The sequence below is a fragment of the Haliaeetus leucocephalus genome, unplaced genomic scaffold (genome assembly GCF_000737465.1).
Source record: "Haliaeetus leucocephalus isolate CR32 unplaced genomic scaffold, Haliaeetus_leucocephalus-4.0 Scaffold555, whole genome shotgun sequence".
NCBI classification, from domain to species: Eukaryota; Metazoa; Chordata; class Aves; order Accipitriformes; family Accipitridae; genus Haliaeetus; species Haliaeetus leucocephalus.
Window position 1 is genome coordinate 3,419,607 of NW_010972991.1, and position 15,324 is coordinate 3,434,930.

The 15,324-nt window shown below is 37.9% G+C and overlaps 1 protein-coding gene across 2 annotated transcripts; it reads left to right on the forward strand.

Annotated features, from left to right (window-relative positions):
* The first annotated feature begins 324 nt into the window (after positions 1-324).
* On the forward strand, positions 325-12,436 carry TMEM71 (transmembrane protein 71). 2 transcript variants are annotated; one of them, XM_010576910.1, is made up of 11 exons: positions 325-404; positions 1,994-2,084; positions 3,574-3,631; positions 4,685-4,897; positions 5,677-5,846; positions 6,348-6,527; positions 7,039-7,114; positions 7,625-7,674; positions 7,858-7,930; positions 9,373-9,399; positions 11,860-12,436. In XM_010576910.1, the coding sequence occupies exons 2-10, from the start codon at positions 1,994-1,996 to the stop codon at positions 9,377-9,379; spliced, it is 918 nt and encodes a 305-aa protein (XP_010575212.1). In that variant the 5' UTR covers positions 325-404; the 3' UTR covers positions 9,380-9,399; positions 11,860-12,436. The 2 variants fall into 2 exon arrangements, with proteins under 2 accessions (XP_010575212.1, XP_010575211.1); XM_010576909.1 differs by lacking the exon at positions 11,860-12,436 and adding an exon at positions 10,641-10,691.
* Positions 12,437-15,324: the final 2,888 nt, after the last annotated feature.

The window sequence follows — 15,324 nt, forward strand, 5'->3', positions numbered from 1 at the left end:
AGCTGAAACAAAAATCTGTGTCACTGTGAGAAAAAGTTGTGTCCTTGTTCTCCATATCATCATTGGGGCAAAACTTTATAGTGTATCTTCTCTTTCGCAGCAGCCTGCAAGAGCGTTCACTGGGCTAATCTTAATCTTCAATTTGCTCTTCAGAATGCATGCTTCTGATGTGAGGCTACTTTACAGGAAGCGTGACCTCATTCTGCCTCGGTGCCGCTGATTGCACGGGCTGTTTTCGAAAGGAAACAGGGGACTTGACAGACCTGCCTTTCCGAAGACCCAGCGCTAATCTCGCCCTGGAAGCTGCAGAAGGAGCACCCTCCACTTCACGTCTCAGAGGCTCTCGTCTTGGCGATGAGAAACTTTTCCGCGTGCATGTGTTAATAGTGAAATGGATTTTCCAGGTTTGGAAGATTTTACATACATTTATCTCTTAATGTGTTTGTCAGCTGAGGAAAAACTAAGCTTTGGATTCATTTCTACACGGCTCTTCAGGAAGTTTTGTATTTTTGTGTATGTTGCTATCATTACCTGCAGGGACAAAAGACTAGACTGCTGTTCAAAAATGACTGATATGTGTGAACAAATAAAACTATCTTTGTAGACACTCGTGTTTGGTACGTACAATAGAATGAAACTGGTTGCCTGGGCTTCAGCTATTTTAACAGCACTACATTTTGGTACATACTAGTGTAAATATTTAGAATGTAAACATGGACAGGGGATTGCTGGCTACCATTGAGGCCATCAGTGGCTTAAAGATTAATTTGATTTTTGGAGGGACAAGTAATTAAAACTGACTGTTTTGGATACTGACTTTTTGTTTATGTTACGACATGGGCTTTCAGGTGTTTTGAAATTCAAGGGGGTTGTTGCCTTAAACTTTTATTTGAATTCTTGATATAAAATATTGCCGTGTTCACCTCAGATTCACTTTTATTGAGATTTCATAAAGTTGTTGGCCTTTTCTCATGTCATAGTTTAAAGGTTCTGTATTGATGCTCATTTTGATGATTACATATAAAATACTACTGCTTCATTGTGCAGTGGTGGTTGAGATGCTCTGTTTTGGCTTGCTTATATTGTTACTATAGCTTCTCACGCTATTAATAGCCCAGAAATTGGACTGAATATTAACTGAAAGCAGAACACTGTGCAGCACTGTCTACAACATGACGTTTCCATGCTTTCTCCAGCATTGACTGAATTATGATTTTCAAGGACCCTCTTCATTAACGCATGAGACAAAAATTTTCATGATCAAGTGCAGCAAAAAAATCCATTGGACTACCTGTTCTATGGCTGTTTATAGAAGCTTGGTATTATCATTACTTAAAATACTTTGAAAGCAAATTACAACTGCTTATTAACTGTTCTTCAAAAGAGAGGAAGTCATTGCCTCCCTAGTAATATATCTGCATATGTACATCTCTCACTTTCTTTTATAAATGTATGTATATATACATATATATGTATATCTGTTTTACCTTAAATTTTACTTCTGTGGAGGGTGGCAGATAAGCAAGCATCCTGCATAGACATACATTGCAAATTTATGACACAATTCATATTATTAATGGAAGGACTGTGGTTTCTTCTGCCACTTCGATCAATATGTGTCAACACTTTCTAATGAAAGAACTACCCATATGCAAACTACTGTTCTGAAAAGTTATTCTTTTTTAGTGGTTGCTACTTTATGTTATCATAACTGAGAAAATTACTTGCAATACAACTGTGTTACGGGTTTCAGTTGCAGGAAAGTTTCACTCTCAGATTGTTAAAGAGTTGTAGTAGGTATAATTGATGCTGAGGTATACTTCTGCATCGCTTTTCAAACAAATTTGCTCTAGAATCAATCACTTCTGTCTCAGCAAGAATATATATTATAACTAATAATATGATATATGTTGATGTTACTATCTTACACATCCTAATTTTTAAACAGGACAAAATAAAACCTACTTCTGTTTCTTTTTAAACTCTTTTACAGATGATCTATATTACCTGTAATTCCAGGGTGTATGAAACAGTCCTTTTCAAGATGTATGGAACATCACATGTTGCATCGACACCAGGAGCAAGTAAATTTGTGCACATTCACCAGAGCTTTTGATTAAAAATAATCTGTTGTGGAGAGGATTTTGTTTGACTGATAAGATTTGGGATTTTGCAGGTTTTAGTTTATATCCAGATCTACAAACCACCTGTCAAGTTCTTCTTGTATTTCTTTTAGAGTTTGGATGAATTTCTTGGTTTTGACTATAATATTTTTGTGCAATTAAAAATCATGATTTTGCCCAAAATAAGTTTTTTCAGAGTCTAATTGTGTATGAAAAAAATGGGTCTCCAACATGTCAGCCTATGAAATACACACCACTCTCACTTTTTGTACAACTTGCTGTGTAGCAATCTGACCAATGCTACTTGATCTCTTTGTATGTACCTCCACCAAGTTTCTTCCAGTCGTCTCCTCCTCAGGTTGTTTTGTCAGGATTAGAGGATAATTTTCTCATGGTAAAGTGAGATGTTGGTTTGGTTTTTTTTTCCAAAGTGTAGGAGAAACAGTATGTGTGGGAGTAGGGTAATAGGACAGATTTGTAAAAAACACCCTGGAAGGTTTTACTTCCCTTCTTTGGTGACCCTGCCTGGTCCCAAGGCTCAGTCAGCCTTCACACCCAGGCTGTGACTGACAACTGAGCTCCAAATGAGGATAAACAAGATTACTAAAGTGGAAGCACTGACCTTCATGCCTTTTCTTTGCCTCAGCTCATAACTGAACATAAGGAAAAGAATTCTCTTAGACCTGTCTCCTCTTGTAGGTAAATGATGGGCATTTACTAACAGTGTTGTAAGCATGATGCTCTAAAGATACAGGAGAGGCAAGGTAATGTAGGGAAAGATCATATCTTTTATCTTCCCATGTAATAACAGATATAAATTCTCCCTATGGATAGCCATTCCTCATATTTTGTAAGATTGATTCTGTCAGATGCTGGACATCTGGCAGCACTTTGCAGATGTAAACCATGGTAATCCAGACAAATCCTATTTCCTTAGTCTCCTGCCACCATATTATTGTCAAATCTTTGTCACTGTCACTACCCCTATGTCTGTTGTGCTATGTCTGCAATTTTCATCTGAAAAATATATTGTAATGGTAATGGTGGTCCTTCCATTCTACTCTGTATCTATTGCCAGTACATGTAATATTTTTGGCATGAAGCAGATTTCTGGGAAAACACTATTAAAATCACTGCAGCTATTGCATTTTTGTCCGTAATTATTTCTCTCAAGGTTGTAAGCTGTGCAGAGTACAAGTATCTGATTATGATTGGCTCTGATTTTGTGTTGTCATGGTTGAGGTGAGGTTCCTGTAAACACTATGTCTTTTCCCCATTCTTTCATCTGTTTTGTCTCCTTTAATCTTTCCCTTAATTTCCTTTTCTTTTTTAGCTTCTTTTATGATCTTTTTGATATGCACAAGGTACCTGTCAGTGAAGACTTGTCAACTGTTTGAGCTGTCAGTAGATATGATAAGGACTCCTTCTTACTTGGCTTTTGCCTCTGCAGGTTCAACAGCTTTTAATGGAGAACACAGATGCAGCTTCTCACAACGTATTTTTCCAAGGTATTGAAGAAATTTATGCTTGTTTAATTTTATTTTGTTGGAGATTGTGTAAAATGCCTTTTGGGCCACTTAGAATTGTAGTGCTGGTATTAATTTAATGGAATTTCAGAAGTACTACTGTGGAGATTGGAAGCACCGGCTTTGCAAGGTTTGGAGTATCTCTGTTCCACCTGCTTTTCCCTCCACTGAAATTATGGTATCCCTCTGTGACATGCCATATGGGATAGTTAAACTGCTACTGAAACCCATGTCAGCCACTGAATCAATCCAGTGTCTTCCTTTCTTTCCACGGATGTCACTGCATGGCCACTTGGAACTCAAAGGTGTTGAGGAGAAAGGACTAACCATAAATCCAATTTTACTTGAGCTAAGTAAAATGTCTACAACATTTAGGTTCTTTCTCCTCTGTCACTGCTCGCTTCTATTTTAAACACCACATAGTATATTTTTCTGTGCTATATTTCATCTCGAAGTCAATTGTATTTCAGTGCTGGATGAAGTTATCACCATGTGTAGACTTTATCCCATGTTGTTCTAGCTGCATGGTATTCTACAATTTGTGAGAATTAAAAGTCATGTATCCTTAGATCTTCATTAAGTATGGCTAGGTTATAAAAAGTAAGTAAATCCTGCCTGGTTCAGAGGCATGCAGGCTTGCGCCATGCAGAGTAACTCAGAAAAGCAAAATACTGGAATACCTCTGATGACTCCAGGTAGGTGTAGATCTGGCAGGGCTGCCTGGCCAAGAGCACTGCCACAGAAATATACCATGCACTCCTGAATTCAAGCTGGCTCCATGTGTTCATGAAATGCTCCACCTGGCATGAAGCCCTCCTGTAATCTGAAGCTCTGGAAAGTGTGATGCAGGCACGCTCTAGCTGGCTGAAACCCCCTAAGTCTAGAAGTAATATCATCATATCCACATACTTTAAATCTATGTCATTACCAGCCCCCATCAGCTGGTAATGTAAATTCATTATTAGTATTATTAAATCACGGGTTTGCTCTGTCTAGACATTGACTAAATTAGAGGGTTTCATTTCTCCTTTTCAGTTATGCTTGTGCCTTTTTGGACGATGACCCTGCCTATGAGTGTTGTTCTGCAAATCCTCTGACAGGCTCCCTTTCCACATGTCGCCGCAGCCGGCGACTGCTTTCTAATGGTTATTACATTTTGACAGAAGACAGTTTTCTGTCTGATGAAGAGGGCAACATAACACTGACACCATCCCAGACAAGTGTTACATATAAAGAGAATTTAGTTCGGTAAGTGCACTATATGCAGATTTTACTCAATGTTGGGAATTGCCTCCACATCTCTGGACTTATCTGGTGGTATCTGTGTGGCTGTCTACATTTTGCTTGGCATAAGATCAGCATTGCTTCTTAATGGGACCATCTCGATGGATTTAGTTTAGAGAATGCAGCAACTGAAACAACTTGATTTTCAGTCATGCCTAATCTTGCTACCCAAAACCTCTTCAGTATACAGTTGTTGCTGTAATTGGAGTTGTGTGCAGTAAAGAAAAAGGAGAGCTACAGCTTATTTTGCCAATGGATTGTTACCGTGATAAGGAATAAGAAAAAAGTGAGTGTGTGTGTATATATATATAAAAAAATAAGAAGGTCTGGTCCTGTAATTCTTCCCCACGGAAAAATCTCTCTTGATTTCAGAAGAACATCATTTTAGGAAGGTATATAAAATGTAGTTCAAAAAAGTTGAAGTACAGTGGATTCAGGCTGCACCAAATGGGATATGATAGGGTGAAACTCATGGCTAGCATGAGACCACTCAGAACAGTATCAGAGCCCAATAACTGTAGTATCATTTGGTATCACAATACCCAGTATCACAACAGCATGCTATATTGCCATGCTGCTAATACATTCCCTGATATTGGTGACATACCCAGGGTCAAGAACAGATCTAGGAACAGCACCCAGAACTTGCTTCTTTCATGTCAGTCCTGCAAGCTTCAGAGCTTTATCCCTGCTCAACAAGAATAATTAACTCTATTCCTTGACAACATGTCTTTTCTTTCTAGCGTATTCAGGCGAAGGAAGAAAATCCGTCGTTCTCTTGCCAGCTTGTTCAATCTCAGTGCCTCCACTTCATGGCTCAGCAGCACCGTCCTCAACAATATGGATTCCTCCCATGTAGATGATCCTTGGCCTGATGGATGCGATAAACTAGAAGCCAATCAGAGTGATATTGGTAAGCTCTGACCAGGTACCAAGTAGTCAAGCTACAACATTACAGTCTATATTTAGTGGGACTTAGGTATCTCTTTCCATAGGTTTTGCAAGGGTTGTCTGCCAAGATGTGCAGGTAAAGGATAGATGAACAACAGAATTGTAGGTGGTGAATTGAGCTCCTGGCATTAAAACAGAGTTTGAGTCCACAAAGACCTTTGTGCCAAAAAGTCATTTTTAGACTGAATTTGAATCCAAAGTCATCACCAGTGATGTTTATGCTGGTGTCATTAATATCTGGCCCTGTCTGCTTTCCCGTGGCTGTTTTAATAACTTCATTGTGTTACGCTTTATGCAGCTCTGTCTGTACTCTGCATATTTTCTCCTGCATACATCGAACCTGCCAATTCCCTACCCTTAACTATTTGGAAACTCCCTGTCCGTCCCCCCCCCCAAATTCATTAACACAAAGTCTCAAAGCTCTTCTTTTGTGTGATCTCAGTTACATATGCACTTTTTGTAGGCGATTCAGTCTTTTCTTCTGAATATAATAGCCATGTGCCACAAAGGCAAACTCCGTCATCTAATGGAGCCTCTCTCACCAAAGACAACGAGTTTCTTCAGCCAGAGAAACCATTTTGTGCTTCAAAATCCTGCTCTCCACTTATGATAAATGCAAATGCAGAGACTTTGAGCAATGCAGGTATGTTACATTCTTATTCTGATATGCCTCATTTTCAGACTGAACTGAAAGTAATCATATTAAAAATATTGATATGGCCCCTTGCAGAATAGCATTTATTCCCTTAAACATACATTTTAAATGACTGATTAAAAATAACAAAATTTACTTGTTTATTCCTCCCTGCTCACATCTTTTCCTCTCCTACTTTCAGTGATAAATGGAAAAAGTGAAGAGGAAAATGGAGGAAAGGGCATGGGAACAAAAACTGAAACAGGCAATTATTCAGAAAGGCTTGTTTTCTGAGAGCATGGAGGGCACAGTGTCTCTATGGTCGTGGGGGAAAAAGACTCCTGAGAGACACCCAGAGCATGAAAATTAGGTTTCCGCTTTGAATCACTCTAAGCGAATTCTCTTACAAAGAAACTGAAGAGACTGGCCTCACAGGCTGAAGGTGGTCTTTGCAAACACCTCCTGTCATATATTTACTCCTAAAAACTCATGAAAATTATTTTCCTGATTTTTGTTTTAGAATCCAGGACAGTGCGAAATGTCCTTTCTCAGATGGTTGCACTGAAGACGTGTTTAACCATTTCAATATGTACAAGGTAATTTTTATTTCTTTTGTTTGTTGTTTCTGATATTAATGCTTACTCCATTTCAACTGATGAATAAAACATAAACTAAGGGTCCCATTTTCAAAGTTAGATCTATCTTACTGTGAAAATATATTTTCACATTTTAGTCGATGCAGGCAAATATATGTGCTATATAGATAAGCACAAAAATAAGAAATATGTACACAGATATGAAAACTACTTTGTCAAGTGTGCTTGGACAGGGGTTTTGAAAGGCTGAGAAGAATCCAAATGGATCCATGTCTTTCTAAGTGACCAATATGGGTGTTTCTCTCAGTCTGGGAATGCTGAGGTCTTTCTGGGACATTATCCTCAATAGTTTAAGTAATTTAATGGTTCAAATTGCAGTTCACCTACCAGAGTTCAGAAGGTTCATCTGCAAGAACCTTCTCTCCTCCTCCCACCCAGGCTTCACCTCTGTTAACCCAATATGCCTCCCTTGTTTTTTTCTAACCTTTATGGGTATTGTTATGTTCTCAGATATTTTCTGGGAGGATTGTCTGCCACTTTGTTGCTGATAATTTTAGTTTGTAAGTACAGACTTCCTTTATACTCAACACACAATATTTTACTAAGTCACATCTGAGGACCAAAATCCATCCTTGGATGTACATCCACAGCTCTTATTGATGCTGATAAGAGCAATGTGTGGGCATATGGGGACAGAATGTAACCTTCAATCAGTTACAGGATTTTGCATTTAAATTTCACAGTTCTTTTGTCCCAAGATGCTGCTGTGTCATCTTTCTTCAGTCTTGACACATCTTTCAAAACAACTAAGTTTTGGTAAGTGTCTCCAGTGTCATGTGATTAATAGAAGAATTTAGAAATTTTATATTAACAAGAGGAAGGAGAGATTCCTTCTCTTGTTTTCATGCCAAAAGATAGAAGGCATGATCTGATGTTACTGATGGAGGATTTGGCTTTTCCCGTTACTGATCTGTATGCATAGAAACTTTCTGTTTATTTTGAAAAACTGCCTTTTCCTATGTGCAATATATATTGTAACACCTATTTGTTAGCAGAAAAGGAAGATAAGCCTAATATGCCATAGAATTAAGATGCAAAGACAGAGCAAGGAGTAACTTATTATGAAACCAGAGGTGTGCTTTTAAGCCTTGCACTGAAGTCCACTCTGAGGCCACCAAACCAAGCCTTTATTTTTGACCGGAAAAAATAAAAACATCTAACTATGCTGCTAGCCACATCACCACCTTCCAAGGAGTACAGAATTGATATGACTTGGCCCCACTAACCCAATGGACTGTTAGGTTCAGGACAGAGCTTTGCCTTTGGCTTGTACTGTAGTCTGATAAATGTGTTGGAAAGTATTAAATCAGTCTGAGGAGTTGATTTAAGGTGCTGATGTTGCTGTTTCAGATTGCTTTATTTCAAAGTTTTGCACAGAGCTGTAGCTTCTAAATCCTTATGGAGAAAAAGACTTACACATATAGAAGGTCGAATTATATCTTAGACAAAGCTTAGACATAGGCCTCCATGCTGAAAGCATGTATGTATATGCTGGATTTATGAAATACTGTTCTTTTGCTTTTTACGCAGCAGAAAATTCTTCTAAGTGTGTAAAAACTAAAAATCTGCTAAGAATAAAAACATTTTGACTTATCTGAATTTTTACATGGTGAAAGTGAAGATCAGAAGGATATTGTTTGTTCTGAAACTGTGTCAGGGTTCAGGAGTTCAATGTATCCCAAGGGCAACAAGACAATCTGGTAGACCTCTTAGCCTTTGAATTGAGTATATTGGAAGTTAGAAACAACAAGACACAACCTGGAGAGCCGCATTGCAATGATAGTCTGAGATTTTGAGCATCTAAGGGTCTTAGCACAACACCTTGAGTACTCAAGGATGGTATGATACACTTTGTCACTATGTCATTATTCTCAATAAAATCAAGGCCACCAGGTTAGGACTAGCATGTTGCAAATGCATGCTCCAAAGTACTGCTTTCTGACTCCCTGAATAGTTTAGGCCTGAGTCATAAACAAAGCCGTCCCTTCACAAGAGGAAGACAAATACACTCTGAGATCTTTTCAGTCACTGGTATACAGAGAATACCTCTTTTATGCTCATCACAGGTGAGAAGTTACCTGCTCAAACAAATAGTCCTACAGCTTAACTAAATTTGGCAAATCAGAGCCTACAAATATAACAAATGGTGGTTTAAATCAGGACATACAAAAATTTATGCTTTATTTCTTTTCCCCCAGGAAATAGTTGGAAAGAAAGAATAATTGGTGAGTATATGTCTAAGTTTAGAAAGAATTCCTTACATTTTGGGGTGAGCCCTATTACAAAACAGGGTTCAAGCATGCCAGAAAGGTTCCCTGGACTTTTCATTAAAATAAGGTTTAGCTGCTGTACCCTTGCCAGTTTCCACTGCCAATTACTCCACTTTGTTGTCTAAAACTCCTTTTTCATTTTATTTGGATCAGATATTATTTTATTGTTTGACAACAGTTGCTAAATAGTGTAAGCTGTTAAACAGCTGCTGAGCTTCAGCCCAGAGAAAACATGGTTTTCAGTAATGGGCAAAGCAAGTCTTTCTTTTTCCAAGTTTAAACTGAATAGTAGTGCCAGGTGCTGTACTGCTCTAACTTGGTACCATTCCACTGAAGGAGTGAAGCAGCATCAACATGTATCAGTCCAGAATACGTGGAAAACACAGATTCTTCTTTTCCCTATTCTTTTTCAGTCAAGACTTCTCCTCAGTCTCTAGTTTCTGTTTATCAAGCATTTCTAAGTCTTGGTGCAGCTCAGAACCCTTAAAACCAGAGCACTGATTTATTTGTACTTGGAGCTGCCCATCCCAGTCCTGGTTCCATTATTTCCTTTATCTCTTTACTTTGAAAAGATAAAAATTAAAAGAAGGAACTAAGTGGAGCTGTGCCCAGGTTTGTGTTCCCTATAGCATGAATGAAACAGCAATGTTCATCAGTTCGCTGGATGAGTGTAGTTCAGCTTCTGAGATCTGAAGGCATCTGCACAGCTGCAGACACAACCTGGAAAAGCTTTCAGTCAGCTCTCAGAAAGAGGATGTTCATCCTGAGAACAAAGCATTTTAGAATGGTATGCAGGCATCTGATCACTTTGCAGACTTACTAAAGCCTATGATGAAAAATACATCTTACTCATCCAGTGTGCTAAGCAGTGGGCACTAGATATGGCACTTAAGTGAGTGGAACTGTTTATGTAAGGGCTGCCACACCAGAGCTTAAAAGCTGACTCTGATTTTGAAAGCCACTATCAGTATTCACCAAAGCAGCTACTACAGGATGGAGTGGAGAGCTTGGGACTTGTTGCCTAGCAGGAATAAACTAAATACAGACTGGCACAGGTTACTGCGAGGCAGGACTTCCAGCATTTCAAAACAAGCTTGTCTCTTGCCTTTCATAAAAACTTAAAAGCAGAGTAGTTACTTCTGTGTATTTCAAAATGAGTTTTCATTTCTCCTCCTCCTCAAATTTGTTTTCCTCAGCTCTTCAGCATCAAACTACTGGATACCTCCTTATGGCCATCATTACACATGCGCCTGTGGAAAAAAATAACAGCAGTGTTAGTATTCTTCCTTCAAAATACAATTCATTTTAGCTTTATTTTTATTCTGGTCAAACTGTGAGTGAGGCCATACTTCTTGGTGACTATCTGAAAGCAGTTGTGTGAAACAATTGCTGTACCTCTAGTCTGTCAATGAAGTGCTATGTAGGCATGGGGTCCTACAAGCATTTTGATAACAAACTGATGGTAAAAAGTGTTTTGTAATCCCGACTAAATCAGTTTTTTATAAAAAACTCAATGTCTTCCCATACTTTAGATATTAATTTCTTGTAACAACATGCTGTCAAATATAATGGAAATGGATAGGGGCTGAGTACTTGTGGCAAAGTATTTCAGAAGCTTTACTGTATCACTTGTGTGCACTGCCTTTTGGCCTTTATGCTAAGCATTAAGAAAAGAGAAAAAACAAAGACAGAAATATTACTGGAAGGGAAGCACTCTTCAGAAAACCAGGAATCAGGATGTGGAGAAGCAATGACGAATCTGAAGTACCTGGATTCATGTACAAAAGTACAAGACCTGCAGGTATTAACTTTACTTTGGAAACAGTGAGCCCTATTTTTCAGCTTGGATCTTTGCTACAACAGAGACTAAACTACACATAAAAACCTGTGGGTAACCACAAACTGTCATCTTGTGACTCCAAGCTTTTAATAATCTGCTTCTTAAAATATCTCCCTGTATGCCAGTTTAGCTAGGACAGCATGGATTTCATCTTCCCATGCAACAAAATTATGATAATGTGTGAGGATGGTATTGCCCACCAAATCATTCTATAACTACTGCTGCTTCTATTCTGCTTGTCCCCTGGTGTTGATAAAAGCAATGCTAGCACAGCCCCAGCTGGTAAATCAGACATGAAATGCTGCCTGTGGAAGGGCTAGGTCTGCGGATGGAGTACAATCAGGCTGGTAGGCATAATGACAGGGATTTGAAAACTGCAGCAAAAGCGCACAAATGAAAGGTTCTGGTGGAAGAAAGAATCAACAAAACTGAAACACCACTGTCTGTCCAACTCTGCGTCTAAGCTAAACTCAAGCAGGTTATAGCTGTATTTCTAGCTTCAAAAATCCTAACAAGTGATGCAATGGGAAAAGGGTACTTGAAATTAAATTAAAATGTACATTTCTCTTTCAAAGGGTAAACATACGCTGGTTGTATTTTGAAGATAAGCATCAATAGCTCAGCATTAAGAGCTCAAAGAGGGAAATGTCACCCAAATTCCCAATTTTTCATAAAAATTTACTTTTGCCTAGTGCATTAAATTGACTTTAGATGAAGACAGACCATCTGATGTAACAAGACCAGGTTTTATAATTTCAATAAATGGTGACAATAGAATGTTCTTCTTCATAAAATTGATGTATTATGTAACTATAATAGTAGTTATAATACTCATCCTCATATATACTTGTAGCTAATACACTTGAATAATTTTGTCAGTATTAAATAATTCTGCTTCTATTTACTTTAACTATGGCGACAACTGAGAGTAAATACCATTGTGTAATACGTATAAATATTTTGTGTTACCTATTTCATTGCAAGTTATAACAGGTCCTTTACTAAATGCACTAACTAAAGGATTATAAAAATCTTTAGTGTTAAATAATCTCCTGGAAGAATAACCTGGAAAATGAAATTCTATACTGAGAGAGAAGTCTAAGACTGCAATTACCCTGCAGCCATCAAAGCGATTATGCTGAAAACTAGAAAAACCTGAGTTCATTGTAAACTAGTTAGTTCACAGTAAACTAGTGAAGAAAAAGTTGATTAAGCTTGCCAAAAATTTTGTCTAAAATGAATTCCTATAATCTGTCTGAATAAATATAAACTGTAAATTAGAATTGTTCTGATCTGGAGACGGGGAACTTCTGGGGCAATTTGACAATTCGAGTTCAAGGGCTAAAAATAAGATGCTTGGGATCTCTTAAGATCTGCCTTCTGTGATATTCATTAATGTTGAATTAACAAAGTTCTATTCAGGTACCAGACTGGTTGGCTTCGGCAGTTGCCTTCCGTATATTCCAATGAACATAAAAGCAAACCTTGTATTGTTTCTCTGAAAAGAGGCACAATAGTATGTTTGATTCTGTTGGATGAAAAATTGAAGTCAGAATCTGTCTGATGAAAAACTGAAGAAAACACAGTCTAACCTGAATGTTTAAATCCAGACATTCAGATGTAATTAGCCCTTGCAGCTTCTGTTAACCAGAGTGTCAAGCCTAGGATAACTGTGAAATGTAACTGTAGCAAAGTAAAACCACTTGTTGATTAATGATTAACTGACACATCTACAGAGAGGACAACAGAATCACTGTCCCCAGTGATTAAATTCTTACTCCAGTTTAATATAGCACCTTATTTAGAAAAAGAGAATCAAAGAAGAATTTCGAGGTACAGATTTATAAGCCCCTGTGCATTATCTCATACCTTTCGTTAATTTTTTTTTTTTTTAATCATTACACCTTGTCTTTTACTCTCTTATTTCTTGCTGTGTTCAGCTGAATTTCAGGGTCATTCTTGAGAATATATCACATAGTGCTTAATAGTGTGAATGTTCGTGTTGAAGGGAACAGTAGTAAGCATGACAATAATATTTATGGCATCCCTTAGCTTGTAATGTTCCTAGTCTGCGAGCAAGTCTGTTTTGTATTTATCCTGAAAGCATTGCTCATAGAAGTCAAACCATAAAAGATTAACATTTTTTAGTTCAATGATATGGAGTGAACCACACTGGTACAGAATACAGGTGTGGTCATTTAGTCCAGTTCTGCAGAATCTGCTACTTGGTGTATTTTTTTGTAAATTAGCTGCAGTGTTTTGTAAACATCTTCGTGTATTTTAATATACATTGAGCAAAACTCCTTATATTTTAATATTTTATATTATACCTTATGTACAGTTTTTCATGCTGCTTTCCCCCCCTCCCCCCCCAGTTATCCCTGGCATTTACATATCAGTAAAGTTGTTCCTGTTTGCATTTCTTCCTGTATTTGAGGGTGTTGCCAATAATGAAGCTGATTATTGGGAATTACATATATTCCAATGAATTTGTTATTATAAAATTTAGAATTGCATTTGAAAATAAATTAATGAAAAAGTCTCTTGAGAAGTTGTACAACACTACCTGCAGGTTACATCAAATTTTGTGTATGTATATTGTGTTGCTGTTGTAAAGGCTGCAAACATTTTGTTGCATGAAGCATATTGTAAGAGCAGTTTACACATAGGCCTCCATGCTGCAAGCATGTGTGTATGTGCTGGATTTATGAATTATCGTTCTTTCGCTTTTTACGCAGCAGAAAATTCTTCTAAGTGTGTAAAAACTAAAAATCTGCTAAGAATAAAAACATTTTGGCTTATCTGAATTTTTACATGGTGAAAGTGAAGCTCAAAAGGATATTGTTTGTTTCTGAAACTGTGTCAGGGTTCAGGAGTTCAATGTATCCCAAGGGCAACAAGACAATCTGGTAGACCTCTTAGCCTTTGAATTGAGCATATTGGAAGTTAGAAACAACAAGACACAACCTGGAGAGCCGCATTGCAATGATAGTCTGAGATTTTGAGCATCCAAGGGTCTTAGCACAACACCTTGGGTACTCAAGGATGGTATGATACACTTTGTCACTATGCCATTATTCCCAATAAAATCAAGGCCATGGATTATAAGCCTCATTCCGAAGAGCCTGCAGTTTTAAGAAGGATGAGAAACCAGTGTGATTATCCCACTTCAACATCTAGCGTTGCCCCATGTGTGCTAGGCCACCAGGTTAGGACTAGCATGTTGCAAATGCATGCTCCAAAGTACTGCTTTCTGACTCCCTGAATAGTTTAGGCCTGAGTCATAAACAAAGCCGTCCCTTCACAAGAGGAAGACAAATACACTCTGAGATCTTTTCAGTCACTGGTATACAGAGAATACATCTTTTATGCTCATCACAGGTGAGAAGTTACCTGCTCAAACAAGTAGTCCTACAGCTTAACTAAATTTGGCATATCAGAGCCTACAAATATACTCATTGTAACAAACTGTGGTTTAAATCAAGACATACAGGTACAAGACTTTGGAGTGAAGTTGAGCCTGGGATGAAGGGAGGGGCGGAGGGAAGGTGTTTTGAGGTTTGGTCTTATTTCTCATTATCCTACTCTGTTTAATTGGCATAAATTAAATTAATTTCCCCAAGGTGAGTCTGTTTTGCCTGTGACGTCAATTGGTGAATGATCTCCCTGTCCTTATCTTGACCTATAAGCTTTTTGTTGTATTTTGCTCCCCTGTCCTGTTGAGGAGGGGGAGTGAGAGAGCGGCTGGGTGGGCACCTGGCAGCTAGCCAAGGTCAACCCACCACACCTTAGTATATAGCAGTTTAATTAATTGCAGATTTTATTTTTCTTTCATCAGATCTATCATATAGAATCTCTGCAAAATGGATGGAAAACCCCCATGTTTTTCGCATAACGAAATAACATAAATATTTCTGTGCAATACAATGTAGACTTGCATAGCATTTAAAATACTGGACACAACAAGAACACGCTTGTTTTATTATTCTTGAAATTGATTACTTGATTATGAACTATGCTTTGAAGTAAAAAATTAATAG

Coding starts and splice junctions, on each gene's coding strand:
- TMEM71 (XM_010576910.1), top strand. CDS start 1,994: ATGATCTATATTACCTGTAATTCCAGGGTGTATGAAACAGTCCTTTTC. Junction 2,085..3,573: donor TGCATCGACACCAGGAGCAA/GTAAATTTGTGC, acceptor TTGCCTCTGCAG/GTTCAACAGCTTTTAATGGA. Junction 3,632..4,684: donor TCACAACGTATTTTTCCAAG/GTATTGAAGAAA, acceptor TCTCCTTTTCAG/TTATGCTTGTGCCTTTTTGG.